Source organism: Anomaloglossus baeobatrachus, chromosome 6, assembly GCF_048569485.1.
Source record: "Anomaloglossus baeobatrachus isolate aAnoBae1 chromosome 6, aAnoBae1.hap1, whole genome shotgun sequence".
In the NCBI taxonomy this organism is placed as follows: domain Eukaryota; kingdom Metazoa; phylum Chordata; class Amphibia; order Anura; family Aromobatidae; genus Anomaloglossus; species Anomaloglossus baeobatrachus.
This window is the reverse complement of record NC_134358.1, coordinates 171,143,314-171,171,104: the sequence shown is the minus strand read 5'-3', so window position 1 is coordinate 171,171,104 and position 27,791 is coordinate 171,143,314. Positions and strand designations below refer to the sequence as shown.

Below are 27,791 nucleotides of genomic sequence, written 5' to 3'. Positions count from 1 at the left end.
CCCATCATCCTGCTCATATGTGCCCCATCATCCTGCTCATATTTGCCCCATCATCCTGCTCATATTTGCCCCATCATCCTGCTCACATGTGCCCCATCATCCTGCTCACATGTGCCCCATCATCCTGCTCACATGTGCCCCATCATCCTGCTCATATGTTCCCCATCATCCTGCTCATATTTGCCCCATCATCCTGCTCACATGTGCCCCATCATCCTGCTCACATTTGCCCCATCATCCTGCTCATATTTGCCCCATCATCCTGCTCATATTTGCCCCATCATCCTGCTCATATTTGCCCCATCATCCTGCTCATATTTGCCCCATCAGCCTGCTCATATGTGCCCATCATCCTGCGGAACACACATAAAAAAAAATAAAATAAACATTTATATTCACCTTTCCTCGCTCCACGCAGCGTCGCTCCTCCTCCGTCTGTGCCGGCAGCGCTGTGTGGAGCCGGCCACGCTCCCTGCTGCACCGCGATCTCCTTCTGTCTGTGCCGGCGATGCTGTGTGGACACGTGCGCACAGCGATGACGTCATCGCTGTGAGCCCCGTTAGTCTACACAGCGCGGCCGGCAATCAGGAGGACATCGCGGTGCTGCGGGGAACGGTGAGTAATGTGCACTGATTCACTGCACCCCGCGCTGATGATGATGCGCGGGGAGCAGTGAATACAGCCGCACATGATCACTCCTGGCTGTAGTTGCCAGGGGTGATCATGGCTGGCTGTTTACTTCGCGCGCGTCCCCGCTCATCACCCCGCCCACCTGTCAGCGCTGAGAGATGGGCGGGAGGATGGGCGTGCATATGTAATGAGCGGGCCCACGTGGTCACGGCAGGCGCTGCTGCTGCCTGCTCGTGCCCCGATGACCCGCTCCACCGCAGCACCCTCATTCCCCGCAGCCATGCCTTACATTCAGACCATTAGACGCACCCCCCACTTTTCCCCAACATTTGGGGGAAAAAAAGTGCGTCTTATGGTTCGAAAAATACGGTACTCTCAAAGGGCCAGTGTGAACTACAACTTCAGGTTCAATTTTTAAAGGGCAAAGTGACTGACTTGGAGAATCGTGTTCATAGAAATAACATCAAACTTAGAGGCGTTCCGGAGTCAGTAACAAATAATAACCTGGCAACCTACACTAAGGGACTAAATCTGTTATACCATCTTTATCGGAGTTAGAGATTATGATTGACCGGATACATCGCCTGCCCAAACCCAAATCTCTCCCTTCAGACATCCCGAGGGATGTTATCCTACGTCTCCATTTCTTTACCACAAAGGAGATTTTACTAAGATTTATAGGAGAGAACAGGACACTACCGGATCCTTATCATCATATCAAGGTCTTTGCAGACTTCTCCAAGGAGACAATGGAAACAAGAAGAAGATTCAACGACATCACCAAACAACTGCGAGAATGGGGTATTCTTTACAGGTGGGGGTTCCCCACTAAACTTCTTGTCTGGTTAAATGGTAAAACAACCCTCATTAAAACCCCAGAGGATGGCTTAAAACTTATCTCTTCATTAAATAATGAAGGGGACCCAAGAACTCAACGGTAATGACCCCTCTGTTCAAATACTATTTCTCATATGAAGTACCTAATATGTATATAATTTCAGGAGAACCGAAAAAGGGTGACCATCCCACCTATTTGGATTACACCATCTTTTCCTAAATCTGGATTTTGAAATAGACTATTCCCTGGGAGCTTTTCCACCTGGAATTGAACTCTGAGAATCTACAAGAGGACACGTTGCTGCTATTACTCGGATTAAATTACTTTTTTTTTTTTTTTTATTTTTTCTCTGTCCACGTTTTACTTCAGTATTAATAGACACAACACTTCTTTCTTGAAGGGGAAAGGAGACAAGTATTATTTAGTCTTTCTCTTCCACAAACTTTGACCTCTACTTGAAGGTTTTATCTTACCCGTTTTGTGGAGATACCTTCAGGGAGAACTTTTTTGCTTTTGTCATTAAAATTTTGCTTGCCACCCATTTTGGACTCCCTCCTGATCCAACCTAGAAGTTTTTCGTTCAGTTAAAATATATTAGAAATTATTACCTTGCATCCTTTGTATTTTTATCTAGTTGAGGGAAAGTTATATTGTTCATTGGAAGCACTGTAGTTACAGATTTTATAACAACATATTATAATAGTAGTTTTAAAGTAAGTTTCCTTTAGTGCATATTTGTTTATTTTTTTTCTACTCTCTTCTCTTCTCTTTCCCTTTCTCTTCTTTCTTTTCCCTTCCCTCCCCTTCCTTACTTCCACCCCTAAACATGACTGTTAAATTCATTTCTTATAACGTCCATGGTCTAAACTCCCCTATAAAACGATATCTGACCTGGAAAGAACTAAGAAACTCTAAAGGAGATATAACATGCCTACAAGAGTTGAAATTCTCTAGAGACGACCATTCAAAATTCGTTTATAAAAACTTTCCACACATTCTCTCCTCATTAAGGCAGCAGCCGAATCGCTGCGTTCTAATATGCCACGTGCGCATGGCTCCTGCACAATCTCCATAGATTGTGCAGGGGATGCAGGACACATGCAGTTATGCTGCGCTACAAAGCGCAGCGTAACTGCTGCACACGTGCGCACATAGCCTAAGTGTTGGAAAAAGAGCAGGAGTAATGATATTGGTTAAAGATACAGTGTCCTTTAAGCTTCTTACTGAGAACAAAGACAAGGAAGGTAGGTATATTGTCATTACCTGTTTAGTAAATAATCATCCCTGCACTATAGTTAATGTGTATGCTCCCAACCACGCCCAAATTGGCTTTCTGGATAAACTATTCGAGTTGGTCCAGGAGGTCAAACAAGGCGATCTTATACTCTTGGGTGATTTCAATCTTGTCCTAGACAATGAACTTGATTCAACAGCTCAGGCAAGACACAAGAAGCACTGTCTGAAACATTGGTTACAAAGACAGGAACTTCTTGATGAATTTAGGTGTATAAACTCTACATCAAAAGAATTCACGTATTATTCCGACATCTACAACACATTTTCCCGGATTGACCTAATACTAACGGACTCATTCACAATCTCTAAAATAAAAAAAAATTAAATTTTACCCAAAACTTTTTCGGATCATTCGCCAATAATATGCGCTGTATGCCTCAATACTCTCTCTTCAAACAATTTTCTATGGAAATGTAACTCTTTCCTCTTAAACTCCCCAACATATAAAGAAAGACATTGAAAAGTCAATTAAATTATATTTCGATGAAAATTCCCCTGAAAATATGTGCCCTTTTGTAATATGGAATGCTCAAAGCGGTAATTCGCGGGAGCCTCATCCAATTATCCTCGCAGCATAAAAAACGTCAAAGGGAAAAAGTTACAGCAATACAAAATATGATCAGACGGAAGGAAGAAGCTCACCAAAAACTTCTCTCCATCCACAACAATCCATAGGGAAATCCTAACTCTTAGAGCTGAATTAAAATCTGAACTATTCAAAGATTTTGAACAATATTCCCACAATATGCATTTCAACTTTTACACCTCAATAAACCCAGTAGACTGATGGCGCAAAGAGTCAAACAAGCCAGAATCCAAAAAAGGATCCATAAAGTTGCAAAACCCGACAGCTCCTTTGCATATTATCCAAAGGAAATTGTTGAAACTTTCGCCAACTATTACATCAAACTATATAACCTAAAAAATGACCCATCAATTTTCCAACCAGATGACACGACCATTAATAGTTTCCTAGATAGAATGCAACTCCCCAAAATTTCCAAACAACAACTAGACACTCTTAACTCCCCATTTACGGATACAGAAATTATTAGAACAATATCAAACTTAAAATCCAAAAAATCCCCGGGGCCAGATGGGTTTACCAATGACTACTATAAAGCTTTTCCACTTGTCCTCTCCCCCTATCTAGTCAATATTTTTAATAAAGCCGCTGACACAGGAACATTTCCCAAAGAAATGCTAGAAGCTACAATTATTATAATCCCAAAATCAAAGGGAAATGAAGACCTCGTAAGCAACTACAGGCCTATATCCTTGATAAATGCTGATGTAAAAATATATGCCAAGTTGATCGCGGACAAGTTAAAAAAATTACTACCTGATATTGCCAATAATGACCAGATGTGATTCGTGGAAAACCGACAAACTTCTGATGGTACAAGGAGAGTAAAAAATCTAGTCTCCCCTATCAACAATAGAAAAATCCCTTCTCTGCTGTTGGCATTGGATGCAGAGAAGGCTTTTGATCAAATCAATTGGAAATATTTGGAATTGGCTTTATATATATTTGGATTCGACAAAAAAATTGTTAAAAGCATTTTGGCCCTCTACTCTAATCCAACTGCAAAAATATACACCAATAATCACTTATCAAATACCTTCCCAATTACAAATGGTACCAGACAAGGATGCCCCCTTTCTCCCCTCCTTTTTGTTCTGGCTATAGAACCCCTTGCAGAGTTAATCAGAAACAATTCCAACATTTTAGGTATAAAAACAAGTAACTGCCATCATAAAATTGGACTTTTTGCGGATGACATTATTCTTTCCCTCTCAGAGCCCCTAAACTATCATAGAAGCCCAAAAAATTCTGAATGACTATTCAAAGGCCTCCTATTATAAATTAAACAACAATAAATCTAAACGTCTTCCCTTTTTCCTTAAAACTAGTACTATTAGTCTCATTAAAAAAAGTTTCCTCTTTTACTTGGGAAGAAAACTCATTTGCCTATCTAGGGATCAAAATTACCAATAACCTGGATTCTTTAGTGGAAACAAATATGGAGGCCCTTGTCAAGATTACTCAAAGAAAGATTACAGAAATACCCAAGAACAAAATAAGTTGGTTGGGAAAAATTCTGGCATACAAACTGATTATATTACCTAAGATTGTATACTACTTTAGAGCGATACCCCTCTTAATACCATTAAATTATCTATACAAACTACAAAGTCTCTTGAATGAGTTCATCTGGGACAAGAAAAAGCCAAGAATTGCCAAGAATACACTGACAACACACAAAAGAAGAGGTGGGTTCAGCTTACCCAACATAATATGTTACTATAAGACTAATATCATCAGAGTATAAATTTGATTCTAAACATTCACACCCTCCCATGGCTCGATTTGGAATTATCCCTCAATAACTACTCTTCCCTGCGATCCCTTATCCTACTTCATATCCTGAACCCTAAGCTACCTCCCCCAAACTCCCCTACAATTGTATCCACTATATCAATCTGGAAAAACTTTACCAAGCAAAAATCCAAATTAACCAAATTTGAACAAATCAGTAATTTCCCCCTAAAATTCCTTGCCTTAACCCCTTCACCCCCGGCCACTAAAACACCCTAATGACCAGGCCATTTTTTGCAATTCTGACCAGTGTCACTTTGACAGGTTATAACTCTGGAACGCTTCAACGGATCCTGGCGATTCTGAGATTGTTTTTTCGTGACATATTGTACTTCATGTCAGTTGTAAATTTAGGCCGATACTTTTTGCGTTTATTTGTGAAAATTTAGGAAATTGTGCGAAAATTTTGAAAATTTCGCAATTTTCAAACTTTGAAAATTTATGCCCATAAATCTGAGAGATATGTCACACAAAATAGTTACGAAATAACATTTCCCACTTGTCTACTTTACATCAGCGCAATTTTTGAAAGAAATTTTTTTTTCGTTAGGAAGTTAGAAGGGGTCAAAGTTCATCAGCAATTTCTAATTTTTCCAACAAAATTTACAAAATAATTTTTTTTAGTGACCACATCACATTTAAGTGACTTTGAGAGGCCTAAGTGACAGAAAATACCCAAAAGTGACCCCATTCTAAAATCTGCACCCCTCACACTGCTCAAAACCACATCCAAGAAGTTTATTAACCCTTTAGGTGCTTCACAGGAACCAAAGCAATGTGGAAGGAAAAAATGAAAATTTTACTTAACACAAAAATGTTACTTTAGCCATAACATTTTCATTTTTACAAGGGAGAAAAGAGAAAGTGCACCCTACAATTTATTGTCCATTTTCTCCTGAGTACGCAGATACCTCATATGTGGTGGAAATCAAATGTGTGGGCACACGGCAGAGCTCGAAAGGGAAGCAGCGCCATTTGAATTTTTGAACGCAAAATTAGCTGGACTCATTAGCGGACGCCATGTCAGGTTTGAAGACCCCCTGAGGTGCCTAAACAATGGAGCTCCCCCACAAGTGACCCCATTTTGGAAACTAGAGCCCTCAAATAAATTTTCTAGATGTTTGGTGAGCACTTTGAACACCTGGGGGCTTCACAAAAGTTTATAAAGTTGAGCTGTGAAAAGAATTTTTTTTTTACCACAAAACTGTTGCTTCAACTAAGTAGCTTTTTTTTCCACAAGGGTATCAGGAAAAAATACACCATGAGATTTATAGTGCATTTTTTCCTGAGTACGACGATACCTCATATGTGGTGGAAAGTAATTGTTTGGGTGCATGGCGGGGCTCAGAAGAGAAGGAGCACCATTTGACAGCAAAATTTGTTTGAATCATTAGCGGATACCATGTCACGTTTGGAGACCCCCTGAGGTGCCTAAACAGTGGAACTCCCCCACAAGTGACCCCATTTTGGAAACTAGACCCCTCAAGGTGTTTATCTAGATGTTTGGTGAGCCCCAAGGGGCTCCACAGAAGTCGATAATGTTGAGCCATGAATACAATTTTCTTTTGTTTTACCACAGAACTGTTACTTGAACCAGGTAGCTTTTTTTTCACAAGGGTATCAGGAAAAAATGCACCATAAAACGTATTGTGCAATTTCTCCTGAGTACGCAGATACCTCACATGTGGTGGAAAGTAATTGTTGGGCGCATGACGTGGCTCAGAAGAGAAGGGCACCATTTGACAGCAAAATTGGTTGGAATCATTAGCGGACGCCATGTCACGTTTTTAGACCCCCCCTATGGTGCCTAAACAGTGGAGCTCCCCCACAAATTACCCCATTTTGGAACTAGACCCCTCAAGGAATTTATCTAGATGTTTAGTGGGCCCCTTGTACCCCCAGGGGCTCCACTGAAAGTTGATAACGTTGAACCGTGAAAATTATTATTTTTTTTTTTTTAATTTTTGCAGCAACAAGGTAGCTTTTTTTTTTCTTTTTACAACGGTATCAGGAAAAAATGCACCATAAAACGTATTGTGCAATTTTTCCCGAGTACGCAGATACCTCATATGTGGTGGAAATCAATTGTTTGGGCGCATGGCGGGGCTCAGAAGACAAGGAACGCCATTTGACTTTTCAAACGCACAGACGCAGTGCACTGATCGGCCGCTGCAGGAGGCACGGTCGGATGAGATACAAAAAGCGCTGGGGATACGGGAAAAAAAAAAAAAAAGTCACGCCAAAAATTGAGCAGGGATGCTGATCCGCGCTCAGCGGGACGCACAGACAGATGCGATACTTTTTTTCCCGTATCCCCGACGCGTTTTGTATCGCATCAGTCCGTGCGTCCCGCCAAGCGCTGATCAGGGATGCACATAACGGATCGGCATCCCTGCTCAATTTTTGGCGTGACTTTTTTTTTCCGTATCCCCGATGCTTTTTGTCACGCCAAAAATTGAGCAGGGATGCCAATCCGTTATGTGCATCCCTGATCAGCGCTCGGCGGGTAGCACGGACTGATGCGATACAAAACGCGTCGGGGATACGGGAAAAAAAAAGTCCCGCCGAAAACGGACCACGGATGCAGATACGTTATCTGCATGAGGTGAGATACGCACGGACGCATGAGGTGTAAAAATGGACAGGGGATAGAGGAAAAAAAAGAAAAAAAAAAAAAAAAAGTTATACTCACAGTACCCAGAGGATTAGCAGGAGGAACAGCTTTACAGGAGCAGCAGGCAGGAAGTTGGACAGCTCAGCAGAAGACCCAGGAAGAAGGACCCAGCGATGGAGGCAGATGTGATCGGCCAGTGAAGACAGGTAAGAGGATGTCGGGGGGACAGCAGAGGGGGAGGGGGACAGCAGAGGGGGAGAGCAGAGGAGGAGGGAGATACCAAAGGAGCTGCAGAATAGAGATCACCGGGGAGGCCGGCAGATCGGGATGGCGGGGGGCAGATCGGGATGTCGGGGGGGCAGATCGGGATGTCGGGGGGGCAGATCGCAGGGGGGCACGGGCAGGGGCCATTACGGGAGCGCGCAGGAGCAATCACAAGAGCACGCAGGGGCTGCAAGGTGAGCACAATACTCACCGCTCCTGCTCCGTGACGTGGCAGCAGCAGCGGTGGCATGGTACCACTAGTACCAGCCAGTGTTGCACGCTGCAGATATGTTGGGGGAGGGTCCCCAGACCAGCAAAGGCCTGGGGAGGGCGGCCACCGGCAGATCAGACCGCCCCACTGCACACTGATTGGAGCGATTGCGCATCATAGCACGATCGCTCCAATCAGTGATGCAGGGGCTGGGGGCGGCATGTTTGAGATCCACCTATGATCTGCTGTACCTGCTACAGCACATCATAGCCGGATCTCACAGTATCGCACTATTTCCAGCATTATTTTTACCGAAATCAGTGCGAAAGATGTGGTTGGCGGTTCAGATTTGAACAGCCAATCACATCGATCGTCGATGGGGGGTGGCGATGCCACCCCTCTGGGGTGAAGCAAAGGTCCCCTGCTGTAAGAAACAGCAGGGGACATCATTTGAAAGCCGTTGCTATGGCCACGGCAATCAAATGAACTTTAGGCAGTAAAATTACGTCCCTGGTCGTTAAGTCACGTTAAAATAGGACGTAATTTTAATGCCCGCGGTCGTGAAGGGGTTAATGACAAATGAGACCATTCCTGAAACATGGAATACTTTGGGCCTAAAACTAATAAAAGACATACACAATGGCAGAGATTTCATCTCATTCTTAGACATTAAAATAAAATATGATATACCTGACTCTGACTTTAAGTTCCTAATTTCTCTGAGGACCTCCCTCCGGAAAATCCTAAACACCAACTACCCTCTCCCGGAATTTATTAGTATCCTATTCTGCAACTTAGAGAAACAAAGCGTCTGGAGTACTAGTACCATATATAGATTCTTAAATTATGACTATATATTTTGTAAGCAAACCTACATGGAAAGATGGGAGAAGGATTTAAAGATGTGTTTCTCTGATGAGAAATGGCAAAGCTACCTAAAAGCTACCTACTCCTCCACCATCTCCACTATCTTCCAAGAAACCTTTTATAAAAAACTTTATCAAGATGGTATCTTACTCCGGTACGTTTAAACAAATTTGATAAATCAAACTCTCCTGATTGTTGGAGAGGATGTGGACATAAGGGTAGTCTATTGCATATCCTATTGGAGTGTCATAAAATTGGAAACATGTGGTCAGAGATCAACAACCTCTTGAATCGAATATCTACTTCAAAGGTTACAGTCGCCCCACAAATGGCCCTTCTGTCTCTAGATTTGGAGGACACTGACCCTGCCTTAGTTCCCATATTTATACATATATTTTTGATTATTAAGCAACTTGTAACAGTAAACTGGAGAAGTAATGTTATCCCCACCACCTCGGAAATAATTAAGCTTATGAATACACAACAAGAATATGAGAGAAAGTATGCAATATACAATAATCTTTTCAGTTCATACTACAAAAGATGGAGTCTTTGGCCTGCAAACATCAGTAATGCCTCAACGTAAATGGAATGAACCCCTTCCCCCCCTTTTTTTCTTTTTTTATCTTTATTTTTCGCTCTCTTCTCTTTTTCATTCTGTGCTTGTTATTGCATTTAAATATGTCTTCACAGAGTCAAATAATAATGTAAATAATAGCAAATGTTATGGGTGTCAACATCTGCAAGTCTACAATATTCACTAGTCTGATAAGATTTTTGTAAATAGTTTAATCCTGTATGTTTTCCCATTTCCCTCCCCCTGTGGTTTTCCCTATACATTTCCAAAATTCTCCCAATAAAAGCCTTTTTCCTTATTTTTCCTCCCTCCCTTCCAATATCCTCCTCCCCCTTAAATTTCAATAGTTAAACATCATTATGATTACTTATCTACTTTTGGATATATTTACATAAGAGTGTTTGAAATTCTATGACTGTTATATAATAAAAATATTGAAACACATACATACTAACAAATCCTTCTTCTCACCTGTCCACCATTCCCTCGGTGTCCTCTTCCCTGCTTCTTGCGGCCCGCAGGTACATGAATCCGGTAACCATTGCGGACAGTGAAGGGGCCGCCGCTGTCAGAGCCTGATCTGTAATTCAGATTAATGTTTTGCCAGCGCTGCGCAGAGTCAAGCTTTCTCTGCACAACAATACCAATGGCAGCCACCGGCCATTGAAATAGTTGTGCAGAGAGCTTGACTCTGCGCAGTGCTAGCAAAATAGTTATATGAAATAAAGCGCTGACAGCCGCTACCCCTTCAGCAGCCGCGATCGTTACTGGGTCCACGTGCCTGTGGGCTGCAAAAATCAGCCTGAGAGGAGGCATGAGGCCCGCATGTTTGAGACCTTTGCTCTAGAGTCTCCAGCAGTTCTGAGATGATTGCATGCATTTATATGCATTCCAGATAGTTTTAGGACATTTCAGAACTTTCCCACATTTTTATGAAAAAATAATCATGACAATGCATTGAACTGCTGTACCCAATTTATTATATATTTTAGGAGCCTGAGTCGGTCGATTTTATACAGATTCCGAATCCACCAAAATGGACAATGACTCCACAACTCAGACTCCACATTCCTGGTTAGCGGCCATGATTTCTGCTCAGCGTGAATCGACCTTAATCAGTGAACAGCACTAAGGCTCACTGGTCCCTCATCCAGCAAGAAGATGACGCCTGTGCCTGGTGGTGTGGTCAGATACCTTTGCATGTCATCTAGCACACAGACCACACCAACGTAAATGGTTTCAAATGTTCTGACGTGATAGTTAGTACCTCTCAACTTCTTAAATGTGCCTGGAGTTGTGTGGCATTCATTATCACCTTCCGAAGGGCATTGTTCACAATTTAGCGGTCATCAATATAAGATGTGGCCAAAGGACGTCCACTTCTATGCCCTTCTGTGACTCTTCCAGTCTTTCTGTATCTCTATTGCAATCTGCTGATGACACTCTGACACGCTAATCTTAGTGGCCACTTTCATCTAAGGCTATGTCCGCACTAGAAAATGGAATTTTCTTACGAAAAATCCGCACCCTGTGGCAGAATACCGTACCCGCAGCAAAAACCGTGGTAATAAAGCACCCGCGGTATTGCCGTGGTTTTACCGCGGGTTGGTACATGTGTTTTAATGCATTCAATGCAATAAAGCACATTGGAGAAAAAAAAAAGGCATTTCCTTCTCAGACATATAGTAGATAGATAGATAGATAGATAGATAGATAGATAGATAAATAAATAAATAGATAAATAGACAGAAGGATAGATAGATAGTAGAAGAATAGATAGAGGGATAGATAGAGGACAGATAAATCATCAATTGACACGCTGCAATTCTCCCGAGCAATAGTGTTTTCACATTATCGGGTGTGAGAAATGACCTGTAGTTACCTCTGCAGGCTCATTGCGAGGCTGCATTCTGTACAGTGTCAGTCGCGGCTGGATGCAAGCGTCGTGGGACCTCGGTGGATTACGCCGGAGCTGTGTGTTTGGGGGATTAATAAAATGGTGAAAGAGGGGGCTTTTTTGTCTTTTATTTAAAATAAGGGATTTTTCGGTGTGTGTTTATTCACTTTACTTACGGGTTAATATGAAAGTTGTCTCATAGACGCCGCCATGTTTAAGCCTGGACTTAAATGGCAGCGATGCGCTGCCATTTAACTCGTTATTACCCTCATTGCCACCGCATCACGGCAATCTGGAAGAGCCGGGGACACTCCGGGACTGCCGCATAATGGATGCGACAGTCCTGGGGCACCTGCGGGCTGATTTTCTAGGCTGTGGGAGGGGGCATTAACCCGGGCCCGGGCCCTCGCCCTCCCCAGCCTGAGAATACCGGGCCACCGCTGTGTGCTTACCTCAGCTTTACGGTAAAAAGACGCCAGAGCACACGTTTTGTTTTTTTTATATAGATAGATAGATAATTATATATATATATATATATATATATATATATGTATATACTCTACGTACGTTTGATTTCTATGTGTATTCTGTATGTCTGTGTGCGATATGTGTGTGTATTCTATGTCTGTGATGTGTGTGTGTGTGTGTGTGTGTGTGTGTGTGTTTGCTCTGCTCCGCTTCCTCTTCCTGTCATAATGACATCACTTCCCAGTGATGAACATTACCGCAGGTAAACCGCGGCTATACAGAGGGTATACCGCACATCATTTTCTACCTGCGGTATACCCGCGGTATTTCACGATTACATTACAGTGAATAAAGTGAAATACCGCAGGTACCTGTGGAAAAGAAGTGACATGCACATTTTCTCAAGAAATTTTCTCAAGAAATTCTGCAGAAAGCATGTTCTTGAGAAAAAAAACGCAGTGTGCACACAGCTATTTTTTTTCCCATAGGTTTTGCTGGGAAATGTCTGCACAAAGGATACAAACATTTCTCAAGAAATTTCTGCAGCAAAACCGCGTGTAAAAACGCAGTGAGCGCACAAGGCCTAAGAACCATTCTGCTTGAAGCCTCACAATGGGGAGGTATTGTTGATCAATTGATAGCTGTCATCTTGGTCTCATGATGTGAAAAAGTGAACAGCATGATGAGAAGGACTGTTTAATTACCTATTCTAAATGAACACCAAACTTTATTGGGGCAGTTCACAGATCAAACACCTGTTGTGAATTTTGCCATTAAGCTCCATGTTAGAGAATAGCAAGATGTGCAAAAAGTACTGAAACCTTGTACATTAGGACATGTGAATTCAAATGATTAGAGGAAGTCACATTAAGTTCATCTGAAAAGTTTAGAGGGCATTTTAGGATCATCATGAAATTTCACCAGAAAGCCAAATTGCCTTAAGGGCCTTATTACACGGGGCAAAAATTGTGAGGAAAATCGCAGTATCACTGTAAACAGAGCAATATTCACGGTGTGTAATAGCTGCTAGTGATCTAACATTGTTTGATCATCGCAAAACTAGATGTTTCTGATTAAAAATTATCACTGGATAGCATAAAATTTCATTGTGTAATAAGTCGCCACCATCTTGTAATACTTGCTTTTATGAACAACTAGCTACCATCTTCTGCAATCATCATCCTTCTTCCCAGTCCTGTGTGGATTACGTGTCCTACATCATACACACAGAGGTAGCTATTGCGCCTCTGCACACGTGCACTTTGATCTGCCCTGGTGAGGGCAGAGCAAAATACTGTAAAACGCAGCCATGAGGAAAAGTCAAAGACCGCCCACACATGCGCACTACAATTCTTTAATCAGCCCTCAGCAGGGCCGATCAAAGCCCACGTGAACAGGGGCGTAATGGCGGCCTCTGTGTGGATGACGTAGAACGAGTTATCCACACGGGCCTGGAACGGAGAAAGGCGACACCACAAGATTGAGGAGGCGCCGGACCCAAAAGCAGCGACACTGGTCAGACCGAACTACCCCCTAGGTGAGTATAATAAAGCTCTATTTTACGTTATCCAGAGCTGCCTGGGCGCTTATATACAGTATTTTAAAATGCTGTGTATAAGCTCACTGGTGGTGGCTGCAGCTTATAGGGGAAAAACCTGGTTAACCTTTAATGTACTACAACATGAAAATACACTCTGAATGTCTGAATAAATACCTCCCCTCCAAAATTGGCTTAATATCTGCTGGAAGTAATGTTGAATGACCAAATTCATCTTGTACATTTATTGGTATATCGAATGGTACTCCAACGCGAGCTTGGTCCAGAGATCCAACAAAAAATTTGTACGGTTTGCCCTCTACATAAAAAAAAAAAATAAAAAATAAATAATTTAGGCAAAACAGAACTGACATTTATACATTCTATATTTATACATTTATTATATTTATACATTTATACATACATTCTACTGTTCTATGTTATGAGACCTTACTACTCCTGAATATCACATGGCCTGTGCATGGATTGGAGCACCCGCACTGTGCACATAGTCTGCTGACCAAAGCTATCTGTCCCTTAGAGCATACAGTATAAAACAAATTATTACACCCTCACATTTTTGTAAATGTTTTATTATATCTTTTCACGGGACAACACTGACAATGTGACACTTTGATATAATATACAGGATGTACAATGACTGCTTTACAACAGTGTAAATTTGGTGTGGCCCCTAAATAACTCAACAAACAGAAGGATGTGTGATTTTAAGGTTTTTTTTTTCAAGTGCCGTTTTGTCACAAAACTGCAAGCATATCCAGATGTCAGCAAAGTCAATGAGAAAACTGAAGTGTTGTGCATACGTTTTTTCTCCTTGCAGATTTGGTGTAGAAAATAAGCCGCAGCATGTCAATTCTTTCATTGTTTTTTCCACATTAATCATCATTAAAAGCAATGAGAGAAATGCATGCAAAAATGAATAAAAACGCATCAAAAATGTGCATTTTTGCAAGGTGTTTTTCTTGCCAAGAGATGCAGAAATGGTGCCGAAATTTCTGCAACCAAACATTCAACGTGTACACATATCCTTAATTTCAAAACCATTGGCAACAAAGAAGGGAATTTTGTTTACTTACCGTAAATTCCTTTTCTTCTAGCTCCTATTGGGAGACCCAGACAATTGGGTGTATAGCTTCTGCCTCCGGAGGCCACACAAAGTATTACACTTTAAAAAGTGTAACCCCTCCCCTCTGCCTATACACCCTCCCGTGCATCACGGGCTCCTCAGTTTTGGTGCAAAAGCAGGAAGGAGAAAACTTATAAATTGGTCTAGGGTAAATTCAATCCGAAGGATGTTCGGCGAACTGAAAACCATGAACCAAAAGAACAATTCAACATGAACAACATGTGTACACTAAAGAACAACCAGCCCGAAGGGCACAGGGGCGGGTGCTGGGTCTCCCAATAGGAGCTAGAAGAAAAGGAATTTACGGTAAGTAAACAAAATTCCCTTGTTCTTTGTCGCTCCATTGGGAGACCCAGACAATTGGGACGTCCAAAAGCAGTCCCTGGGTGGGTAAAAGAATACCTCAATAAAAGAGAGCCGAAAACGACCCCTTCCTACAGGTGGGCAATCGCCGCCTGAAGGACTCGCCTACCTAGACTGGCATCTGCCGAAGCATAGGTATGCACTTGATAGTGTTTTGTGAAGGTGTGCAGACTAGACCAGGTAGCTGCCTGACACACCTGCTGAGCCGTAGCCCGGTGTCGCAATGCCCAGGACGCACCCACGGCTCTGGTAGAATGGGCTTTCAGCCCCGAAGGAAGAGGAAGCCCCGAAGAACGGTAGGCTTCAAGAATCGGTTCCTTGATCCACCGAGCCAAAGTTGACTTGGAAGCCTGCGAACCCTTCCGCTGGCCAGCGACAAGGACAAAGAGCGCATCTGAACGGCGCAGGGGCGCCGTGCGAGACACGTAGAGCCGGAGTGCTCTCACTAGATCTAATAAATGCAAATCCTTTTCACACTGGTGAACTGGATGAGGGCAAAATGACGGTAAGGAGATATCCTGATTGAAATGAAAAGGAGATACCACCTTAGGGAGAAACTCCGGGACAGGACACAGAACCACCTTATCCTGGTGAAAAACCAGGAAAGGGGATTTGCATGACAGCGCTGCAAGCTCAGACACTCTTCGGAGTGAGGTAATTGCCACAAGAAATGCCACCTTCTGCGAAAGACGTGATAAAGAGACATCCCTCAGCGGCTCGAAAGGTGGTTTTTGAAGAGCCATTAGCACCCTGTTAAGGTCCCAGGGTTCCAGCGGACGCTTGTAGGGTGGAACTATGTGGCAAACTCCTGCAGGAACGTGCGGACCTTCGGAAGCCTTGCTAGGCGCTTTTGAAAAAATACTGAGAGCGCCGATACTTGTCCCTTGAGAGAGCCGAGTGACAACCCCTTGTCCATTCCGGATTGAAGGAATGAAAGAAAAATGGGTAAGGCAAAAGGCCAGGGAGTAAAACCCTTATCAGAGCACCAGGACAAGAAGATCCGCCACGACCTGTAATAGATCTTGGCGGACGTTGGTTTCCTGGCCTGTCTCATGGTGGCAATGACATCCTGAGATAACCCCGACGACGCTAGGAGCCAGGACTCAATGGCCACACAGTCAGGTTGAGGGCCGCAGAATTCAGATGGAAAAACGGCCCTTGTGAAAGCAGGTCTGTGCGGTCTGGAAGCGCCCACGGCTGACCCACCGTGAGATGCCACAGATCCGGGTACCACGACCGCCTCGGCCAATCTGGAGCGACGAGAATGGCGCGACGACAGTCGGATCTGATCTTGCGTAACACTATGGGCAACATCGCCAGAGGAGGAAACACATAAGGGAGTCGAAACTGCGACCAACCCTGAACTAACGCGTCCGCCGCCAGAGCTCTGTGATCTTGAGACCGTGCCATGAAGGCCGGGACCTTGTTGTTGTGCCGTGACGCCATGAGATCGACGTCCAGTGTTCCCCAGCGGCGACAGATCTCTCGAAACACATCTGGGTGAAAAGACCATTCCCCCGCATCCATGCCCTGACGACTGAGAAAATCTGCTTCCCAGTTTTCTACGCCCGGGATGTGAACTGCGGAGATGGTGGAGGCTGTGGCTTCCGCCCACAGCAGAATCCGCCGGACTTCCTGGAAGGCTTGACGGCTGCGCGTGCCGCCCTGGTGGTTGATGTACGCGACCGCCGTGGCGTTGTCCGACTGTATGCGGATCTGCCTGCCCTCCAGCCACCGATGGAACGCCTTTAGGGCTAGATACACTGCCCTTATCTCCAGAACATTGATCTGAAGGGAAGACTATCGGAGTCCAGGTTCCCTGAGCCCTGTGGTGGAGAAAAACCGCTCCCCACCCTGACAGGCTCGCGTCCGTCGTGACCACAGCCCAGGATGGGGGCAGGAAGGATTTTCCCTGCGATAGAGAAGTGGGAAGAAGCCACCACTGAAGAGAGGTTTTGGCTGCAAGGAAAAGCGAGACGTTCCTGTCGAGGGACGTCGACCTCCTGTCCCATTTGCGGAGAATGTCCCATTGGAGTGGGCGCAGAAGGAACTGCGCGAAGGGCACTGCCTCCATTGCTGCCACCATCTTCCCCAGGAAGTGCATGAGGCGCCTCAAGGGGTGTGACTGACCCCGAAGAAGAGATTGCACCCCTGTCTGCAGCGAAAGCTATTTGTCCAGCGGTAGCTTGACTACCGCTGACTGTGTATGAAACTCCATCCCGAGGTAAGTCAGTGATTGGGTCGGTGTCAACTTGGACTTTGGGAAGTTGATGAGCCACCCAAACTGCTGGAGAGTCGCCAGAGCGACGGTCAGGCTATGTTGACACGCCACCCGGGAGGGTGCCCTGACTAGGAGATCGTCTAAGTAAGGGATCACTGAGTGGCCCTGAGAGTGTAGGACCGCCACAACGGATGCCATGACCTTGGTGAAGACCCGTGGGGCTGTCGCCAGGCCGAAAGGCAGTGCCACGAACTGAAGGTGTTTGTCCCCGATGGCGAAACGCAGGAAGCGTTGATGTTCGGGTGCGATCGGCACATGGAGATAAGCATCCTTGATGTCGATTGATGCTAGGAAGTCTCCTTGTGACATCGAAGCGATGACCGAGCGGAGAGATTCCATCCGAAACCTTCTGGTGCTCACATGCCTGTTGAGCAGTTTGAGGTCCAGAACGGGACGGAATGATCCGTCCTTCTTTGGCACCACGAACAAGTTGGAGTAGAAGCCGTGACCATGTTCCTGAGGGGGAACGGGAATCACCACTCCTTCTGTCTTCAGAACGCCCACAGCCTGAAAAAGTGCGCCGGCCCGAGAGGGGGGCGGAGATGTTCTGAAGAAACGAGTCGGAGGATGAGAGCTGAACTCTATCCTGTAACCGTGAGACAGAATGTCTCTCACCCATCGGTCTTGGACATGTGGCCACCAGGTGTCGCAAAAGCGGGAGAGCCTGCCACCGACCGAGGATGCGGTTCGGGGAGGCCGAAAGTCATGAGGAGGCCGCCTTGGAGGCAGTGCCTCCGGCGGTTTTTTGGGGGCGTGACTTAGACCGCCACGCATAGGAGTTCCTCTGGCCTTTCTCTGGCCTGTTGGACGAAGAGGATTGGGACTTGGCTGAAGGCCGAAAGGACCGAAACCTCGGTTGTATTTTCCGTTGCTGAGGTCTCTTCGGTTTGGACTGGGGTAAGGACGAGTCCTTTCCCTTGGATTCCTTAATAATTTCATCCAATCGTTCGCCAAACAATCGGTCGCCAGAAAACGGCAAACCGGTTAAGAACTTCTTGGAAGCAGAGTCTGCCTTCCATTCGCGTAGCCACATGGCCCTGCGGACTGCCACCGAATTAGCGGATGCTACCGCCGTACGGCTAGCAGAGTCCAGGACGGCGTTCATGGCGTAGGACGAAAAAGCCGATGCCTGAGAAGTCAAAGACGCAACTTGCGGAGCAGAGGTACGTGTGACCGCATTAATCTCAGACAGACAAGCTGAGATAGCTTGGAGTGCCCACACGGCTGCAAAGGCCGGGGCAAAGGACGCGCCTGTGGCTTCATAGATGGATTTCACCAGGAGCTCTATCTGCCTGTCAGTGGCATCCTTGAGCGATGAGCCATCTGCAACTGATACTACAGATCTAGCCGCCAGTCTAGAGACTGGAGGATCCACCTTGGGACATTGAGCCCAACCCTTAACTACGTCAGAGGGGAAGGGGTAACGTGTGTCATTAAGGCGCTTAGTAAAGCGCTTGTCCGGAAATGCTCTGTGCTTCTGGACAGCATCTCTGAAGTTAGAGTGATCGAAAAACGCACTCCGTGTACGTTTGGGAAACCTAAACTGGTGTTTCTCCTGCTGCGAAGCCGACTCCTCTATAGGTGGAGGTGGGGGAGAAAGATCTAGCACCTGGTTGATGGACGATATAAGATCGTTTACTAGGGCGTCCCCCTCAGGTGTATCAAGATTGAGGGCAACGTCAGGGTCAGAGCCCTGAGCTGCGACGTCCGCCTCGTCCTCCAGAGAGTCCTCAAGCTGAGACCCCGAGCAGCGTGAGGAAGTCGATTCCCAGCGAGCCCGCTTAGCCGGTCTGGGACTGTGGTCCGTGCAGGAGTCCTCCACGTGAGGCCTAGGGGCCACCCCGGGAGCACGCTGCGGCGCAGACCGAGAGGGGCCTGGAGGCGATGATCCAACAGTGCCCGGGGCCTGTGTAAGGACCGGTCTGGACTGCAAGGCTTCTAGTAGCTTGGCAGACCATTTGTCCATAGACTGAGCCATGGATTGTGAAAGCGACTCAGAGTTTCTCAGCAAAAACTGCAAACTCTGTCCCTGCCGCCTGGACAGTGGAAGCAGGAGGGTCTGCCTGAGCCGAGGGGCCCACTAGTGACCGAGGCTCCGGCTGAGCAAGTGCAACCGGGGTCGAGCATTGCTCACAGTGAGGGTAGGTGGAACCCGCAGGTAACATAGCCCCACAAGAGGTACAGGTTGCAAAGAAGGGAATTTTGTTACTTACCGTAAATTCCTTTTCTTCTAGCTCTTATTGGGAGACCCAGACGATTGGGGTATAGCTACTGCCCTCCGGAGGCCACACAAAGCACTACACTAAAAAGTGCAAGGCCCCTCCCCTTCTGGCTATACCCCCCCGTGATATCACGGGTTCTCCAGTTTTAGTGCCAAAGCAAGAAGGAGGAAAGCCAATAACTGGTTTAAACAAATTAACTCCGAGTAACATCGGAGAACTGAAAAACTGAACAACATGTGTACCCGCAAACAACAAAAAAATCCCGAAGGACAACAGGGCGGGTGCTGGGTCTCCCAATAAGAGCTAGAAGAAAAGGAATTTACGGTAAGTAACAAAATTCCCTTCTTCTTCAGCGCTCTATTGGGAGACCCAGACGATTGGGACGTCCAAAAGCTGTCCCTGGGTGGGTAAAGAAATACCTCATGTTAGAGCTGCAAGACAGCCCTCCCCTATGGGGAAGCCACTGCCACCTGCAGGGCTCTTCTACCTAGGCTGGCGTCCGCCGAAGCATAGGTATGCACCTGATAATGTTTGGTGAAAAATGTGCAGGCTCGACCAGGTAGCTGCCTGGCACACCTGTTGAGCCGTAGCCTGGTGTCGTAATGCCCAAAACGCACCTACGGCTCTGGTAGAATGGACCTTCAGCCCTGAAGGAACCGGAAGCCCCGCAGAACGGTAGTCTTCAAGAATTGGTTCTTTGATCCATCGAGCCATGGTGGCTTTAGAAACCTGCAACCCCTTGCGCGTACCAGCGACAAGGACAAAAAATGCATCAGAGCGGCGCATGGGCGCCGTGCGGGAAATGTAGATTCTGAGTGCTCTCACCAGAACTAACAACTGTAAATCCTTTTCATACCGGAGAACCGGATGAGAACAAAAGGAAGGAAAGGGTATATCCCGATTAAGAAGAAACGCGGATACAACCTTAGGGAGAAACTCCTGAATAGGGCGCAGCACTACCTTGTCCTGGTGGAACACTAGGAAGGGAGCCTTGAATGACAGAGCCGCCAGCTTAGACACTCGCCGAAGCGACGTGATCGCAACCAGAAAGGCCACTTTCTGTGACAGGCGCGAAAGGGAAACTTCCCTCAGAGGCTCGAAATGCGGCTTCTGGAGAGCAACTAGTACCCTGTTCAGATCCCATGGATCTAACGGCCGCTTGTACGGGGGCACAATATGACAAACCCCCTGTAGTAACGTGCGCACCTTAGGAAGACGTGCTAGACGCTTCTGAAAAGAACACGGATAGTGCCGAGACTTGCCCTTAAAGGGAGCCGAGCGACCAACCTCTTTCCCAACCAGATTGCAGGAGGGAAGGCAAAGTAGGCAATGCCGATGGCCAGGGAGACCCTCCCTGAGCAGAACACTAAGATAAGAATATCTTCCACGAGTTGTGGTAGATCTTGGCAGACCGCGGCTGGCTAGCCCGTCTCATGGTGGCAATGACGTCGTGCTCACGGTCGACCGACGGTGAGATGCCACAGATCACGGTACCACGACCTCCCCGGCCAGTCTGGGGCGACGAGGATGGTGTGGCAGCAATCGGTAGCTGGAACTGTGACCAATCCTGAGCCAAGGCGCCTGTCGCCAGAGCTCTTTGATCGTAAGACCGCGTCATGAAAATCGGGACCTTGTTGTTGCCGAGAAGCCATGACGTCGACGTCCGTCTTCATCCTGCGTCTACAGAATTCTTGCAAACAAACGGGTGCAGAGCCCATTCCCCTGCGTCCACGCCCTGGCGACTGAGGAAGTCTGCTTCCTAGTGTCGTACGCCCGGGATGTGAACAGCTGATATGGTGTATGCTCTGTCTTCTACCCATAGCAGAATCCGCCGGACCTCTTGGGAGTCTTGTCGACTGCGTAGTCCGCCTTGGTGGTTGGTGTATGCCACCGCTGTGGATAGTCCGACTGAATTCGGATCTATTTGCATTCCAGCCACTGCAGGAAGGCTTGCAGTGCAAGATACACTGCCCAGAGCTCCAGACCACTGAGTTGAAGAGTGGACTCCTCTGAAGATGGTCTTTGACCGTCTGGAAAAGCTAAAACTCGCCTCTGGATGAGGCGCCTCCTTGAAGGAGAGACTGTCCCCTCGTCTGTAGTGAACGCTGTTTGTCCAGCGGAAGCTTCACTATCGCTGAGAGAGTGTGAAAACTCTCCAGGAGATGCCAGCGATTGGGTTCAACCTTGAAAAGTTGAAGACCCACCCGAAACTCTGGGAAGGGTCCAGCGCCATGTTCAGGTTGTGTTGGCATGCTTGTAAAGGAGAGTGCCTTGACCAGTAGATTGCCCAAGTAAAGGATCACAGAGTGACCGTGAGAGCGCGGGACTGCTCCCTCTGCTGCCACGAACTTGGTGAACACCCGTGGGGCTGTCGCCAGCCAAAGGGTATGGCTACGAAACGAAATATTCTCGTCTTTAATAACGAATCGTAGCCAACGCCGGTGCCTCGGAGCAATCGGCACGTGTAGATAAGCATCCTGATGTCTATTGAAGCTAGGAAAACTCCTTGAGACAGAGAGGCAATGACGGAGCGGAGTGATGCCATCCGGAACCGCCTGGTTTTCACGTGCTCGTTAAGCAGTATAAAGTCCAGAACGGGACGGAAGGAGCCGTCCTATTTTGGCACCACGACCAGGTCGGGGCAAAATGCGTATCTGGTTCCTGAAGAGGAACAGGGATTACCGCTCTTTCCGCCTGCAGAAGAGCCTCGGCTCGGTCGGTGCGGTAGTTTGAAACAAACTGACTCTCACTCACAGGCCCTCAACCTGCGGTAGGTAAATGCCGCTAAAGCGGGGGAGTCTGCCCCCCCGCGGTTGCGGAGTGAGAGGGCTGAAAATTATGAGGAAAACGCTTTGGTAGCGGATCCTCCGGCTGCCTTCCCCGGGCGTGAATTGAGCCCGCTAGGAATCTATGCCCTTCTGGGCTTTTTGAGTCGTCTTGGATAGTTGAATGATTTCATTCAACCCTTACCAACAGACTATCACTAGATAAAGGCAACCTGGTTAAGCACTTCGTTGGAAGCAGCCTCTGTTCCAATCTCTCAACTACTAGCCTCTGCGTAAAAACACGGAGTTGGCGGATGCCACTGACGTCCGGCTCGTAGAGTCTCGGACAGCAATAACAGCATGATTCGCCATGCCGACATTGCGAGTTAAAGACGCTGCTGGGACCGAGAGTACCTGTGACAGCGACCCTCTGCGCAATACTAGCTGAAATAGCTTGGAGTGCCTTCACGGCTGCGACTGCCGGAGCAGCCGACCTGCCGATAGCTTCATAGACAGATTGCAACCAGAGGCCAATCTGCCTGTCAATGGCATTTTGAAGTGAAGTCCTATCCACCACTACAACTATAGATCTAGCTGCAAGCATGGAGATTGGGGGATCCACATTTGGATACTGGGTCTAGCGCTTGACCACGTCAGGGGGAGCGACACGTGTCTCATTAATACGGTCGGAGAAACGCTTATCGTGATAAGCGTGTCGTTTCTGGACTGCGTCTCTGGAGTCAGAGTGCTAAACAAGTACTCAATATATAGAGATTTCTCTTGCTGTGAAGCTGACCCCTCCACTGGAGGAGTTGAGGGAGAAATACCCAACCTTTCGTTGATGGACGCAATAAGATTATTCACTATAGCGTCACCATCCGGTGTATCCGGATTGAGAGCGGTCTCAGGAACAGAGTCCTGAACAGCTACGTCTGCCTCATCGTACAGAGAGTACTCCCGCTGGGACCTTGCCCAGTGATGTAGTCGAGGGCTAATGCCAGCGAGCCCGCTTAGGCCATCTGGGACTGTCGACCGTGTCGGATGCCTGCTCTCTGGGATGCCTGGAATCACTCTGGCGCCTTGAGATGCTCCAGATCAGGGCGGCCAGGGTCATTGCAACCATATTGCCCACGGTCTGCTTGGGGTGCAAAGTCTGTAAGATGTCAGTCATAGTCACAGACAATATATCAACGGAAAAACTGCAACTTCGTCCCTGTCTCTGGACAGAGATCACAGGTGGTTCCTTTGGCCACATATAGCAGAGACCCCGGTTGAGCAATTGCACGCACTGGGGGTCCTGAAACCGTATGACATGCAGTACAAGCAGCATAGAAAGCCCGTGCATTGGCAACTTGTCTTTTTCTGCTGTTGTTGTCTAGCTATCTAAGAGCCTAGCCGAGGATAGCGACCGTACAGTGAATAGTCATACAAGCATGAAGTACAAATAAACACTTCAGCACATGTAGTACACGCAGCATTGAAAACTTGTGGCTTGGCACATTTGCTCTTCTGCTGCTGTTGTCTATTTATCTAGGAGCATGAGACAAGGATAGCGACATACAGTGAATGTATAGCATACAGCATGACAGTAAACACTGCAGCCCATGCAATCCAAGCAGCATTGAAAGCTTGCGCGTTAGCACCCTAGCCTTTCTGCTGCTGTTGTCTATTTATCCAGGAACATTAGCCAAGGATAGCGACATACAGTGAATGTATAGCATACAAGCATGACAGTAAACACTGCAGCCAATGGAAGTCAAGCAGCATTGAAAACTTGTGCCGTAGCACCATTGCTCTACTGCTGCTTTTGTCTGTTTATCTGGGCGCATTAGCCAAGAATAGCGACATACAGTGAATGTATATCATAACAATAAACCGTGCAGCACATGCAAGCGAAGCAGCATTGAAAGCTTGTGCCTTAGCACAAATTGCTCTACTGCTGCTGTTGCCCAATCTGACAGTAAACACTGCAGCACATGCAAACGAAGAAGCATTGAAAGCTTGTGCCTCAGCAGCATTGCTTATTTGCTGCTGTTGCCCAGAATAGCGACAGTACAGTACAGTGCATAGCATATCAGCACACAGCCCAAAAGCCCACTTCAGCATTAGTGGTGTCAGTTGCTTACCGCCCGCACAAGAGCGGGTGCGAGGTCGTCCAAAAACCTGTGACTGGTTCCGTTCTCCCAGAGTGGAAACCATAATGGCTGCCGGCTTCTCTTCCCCGTCCTGTGCAGAGGGGCGGGCCGTGGGCGAGCCCCAGCCAAGAGCGGGAACCCGGCGTCTCACTGTGTTCAGTGAGAGGGGGCTGGAGAATGCAAAGCAGACTCCAGCTCCCTGCGCTGAGCTACTGTACAGCGTCCCGCCCCTCCTCTGACTGGCAGGGCTGGGGCGGGAACGAAACGAAAACTAGGCCGCAAAGCCGGGGACTCTAGTAATAAGCGCGGCCGTCCTATGTGCACGGCCGACGCCGAAGTCCCCCGGCGCACCACAAGTCCCAGCCGCGCCACAATGTAAAAAACAACCAGCAGCGGCCGGCGCGGCCGTTTTCAATACATAAATTCACTCAGCAAAGCTGCAGTGAATAATAGCACCAGCGCTCCGCGCTGTTGTCCCCGGCGCACTAACACTCCCAGCAATGCTGGTGTGTGTGGGCGCGATGTGCATGGAAACACAGAGTACCTTGATGTAGCAGGGCCCTGTCCCTGACGATACTCAGCTCCATATCCAGCAGGTTCTTTTGGGTCTGTGGATGGAGCTCGGTCTCTGTGCCTGGAGACCGGTAAGATCCCACTTCACCCAGAGCCCCTCATGGGGATGGGGAAGGAAAACAGCATGTGGGCTCCGGCCTCTGTACTAGCAATAAGTACCTCAACCTTACAACACCATCCACGGGTGAGAAGGGAGCATGCTGGGGGCCCTACATGGGCCCTCTTTTCTTCCATCCGACATAGTCAGCAGCTGCTGCTGACTAAAATCTGTGGAGCTATGCATGGATGTCTGACCTCCTTCGCACACAAAGCTAAAACTGGAGAACCCGTGATATCACGGGGGGGTATAGCCAGAAGGGGAGGGGCCTTGCACTTTTTAGTGTAGTGCTTTGTGTGGCCTCCGGAGGGCAGTAGCTATACCCCAATCGTCTGGGTCTCCCAATAGAGCGCTGAAGAAAAAACCCTTTGCCTTAGCGCCCTTGCTCCTTGTGGACGACATGCTGTTGTCTCCTAGGAGAGTGATCACTGAGGGTATATAGCCAAAAGTAAACAATCCGGCCGCACAGAGAAAATATATACATATATATACATACATAAATACATATATATATATAAATACATACATACATACATACATACATATATATAAATACATACATACATATATACATATATATATATATATAAATACATACATACATATATACATACATACATACATACATACATATATACATACATACTCCGGCACCCTAGGGGGACCAGCACCGGGTGACCGGTGTGGCTTACCGACCGCCCAAAGCGGAGTGTGTGTCCACCAGATTCCCTGCCTTAGGTCTCCCAGAGCTGCAGAGCTCGTTCCTGAAAATCTTCCACCGGCAGAATGTGTGTAAAAATGGCTGCCGGAGCTCTCAGGGGAGGAGGGAGCCGTGGGCGGCGACTAGTAAAGTGCGGGAGTCTGGGGCTCCACAGTGATCAGTGAGGGGGGGGAGGAAACAAAGTATGCTCCAGCCCTCACTGCCGACGTCAGGTCGACCGTCCCGCCCTTACCCCTGACTGGCAGGCCCGGGGGCGGGAGTTATGGTACTAGGCCGCAATGAAGCCGGGGACTAAATTTAATACCGAGGCCGACAAACCGGCTCGGTCGGCGCGGAAGTCCCGGTCTTCACAAACCAGCAGCTGGTGCAGCGTCTGTGAAACAAGCGCTCCATGCACAGTCCCCATGGGGACACAGAGTACCTTTAGATGCAGGGCCCTGTCCCTGAGGATACATAGACTCCTGTCCGGCAGATTCCCACAGGGTCTGCGGAGGGAGCCCGGTCCCAGTAAATGGATGACCGGTCAGGATCCCACTTCTCCCAGAGCCTCTAAGGGATGGTGAAGGAAAACGGCATGTGGCTCCAGCCTCTGTACCCGCAATGGGCACCTCAACCTTAACAGCACCGCCGACGTAGTGGGGTGAGAAGGGAGCATGCCGGGGGCCCTGTGGGGGCCCTCTTTTCTTCCAACCGATAAAATCAGCAGCTGCTGCTGACTAAAATGGGAATGCATGAGTGGATGTGTGCCTCCTTCCACACAAAGCATAAAACTGAGGAGCCCGTGATCCACGGGAGGGTGTATAGGCAGAGGGGAGGGGTTACACTTTTTCAGTGTAATACTTTGTGTGGCCTCCGGAGGCAGAAGCTATACACCCAATTGTCTGGGTCTCCCAATGGAGCGACAAAGAAAGGGAGTACATCCCTAAGTGAAAATGGCCAACTTGTGCACAATTATCAATTTTCCCTCCCCTAGTGTAATGGCGTAGATGCTGTCCCAAAAGGAAGCCTTCTAAAGATGATGCACAAGAAAGCCGCAAACAGTTTTCTGAAAACAAGCACGTAAAGGACAAACTTATTTGGTTTAGAACAGGGGTCTCAAACTCAGCTGGGTGTATGGGCCGCATAAAGAAAAAATAATTGAGAAGGGCCGCATTCTTTGCAGGACAAAGTGACATTTTTAATGAATTCATGTTTTTTTTTCTATACACCTTTGGATCACTTTCTTGAACAATTTTTGCTTGTTTATTATAACAAACCTGCACTTTTTTGTTTAGTTAAGTTTATATATAAATAAGCATTTTTAATGGCAAAAAAACCCCATGCTTTATTTTGAATTTTATCACCTTTTTGTAATATTGTTTTAAAATTAGCAGCATCATATAGTAATCTAAGCCAACATCTTGTAGTAATGTTCCCATCTGTGCTCATCCTTGTGGTATTGTTCCCAGTACTATTGTGCCCAATAGTATTGTGCCCATCCTTGTGCCCTGTAGTATTGTGCCCAGTAGTATTGTGCTAATCTTTGTCATCAACAAACAAACAGAAATCAGAGTATATTGTATCAAAATAATTTTATTTTGCAAAAAATATTTTTTTAAAATTTTTTTTATTTATTACAAATCACTAAAAACATCACAACAGCAAGAAAATCACCAGAAAAAACACATAAACAAAGGGATCTTTGACCTAAAAAAATATTATTGGTGAGGAGAGCAGAAGGAGGTTATACTTTGGAGCCTCCTGATGAAAAGGTTTGTCTTGAAATGTGCGTCGAGGTTCTGAGGGTTTCTTTGACCTTATACTAGGCAAGTATGGTACAGTAATTTATGCTACATTTAACTAAGAGCCTCTGTTATAAGGCGATTGATTTAGTCATGTTTGGGGGTAGTGGATATTCACATCCAGCCC

At 46.7% G+C, this 27,791-nt stretch overlaps 1 protein-coding gene across 1 annotated transcript in view; it reads right to left on the bottom strand.

Annotated features, from left to right (window-relative positions):
- SMCHD1 (structural maintenance of chromosomes flexible hinge domain containing 1) overlaps positions 1 to 27,791 on the bottom strand; it is a 437,194-nt gene that overhangs the window by 207,705 nt on the left and 201,698 nt on the right. Inside the window, exon 17 of the mRNA XM_075316053.1 lies at positions 13,757 to 13,898. Coding sequence (XP_075172168.1) covers positions 13,757 to 13,898 — 142 coding nt within the window. The remainder of the gene's footprint in view (positions 1 to 13,756; positions 13,899 to 27,791) is intronic.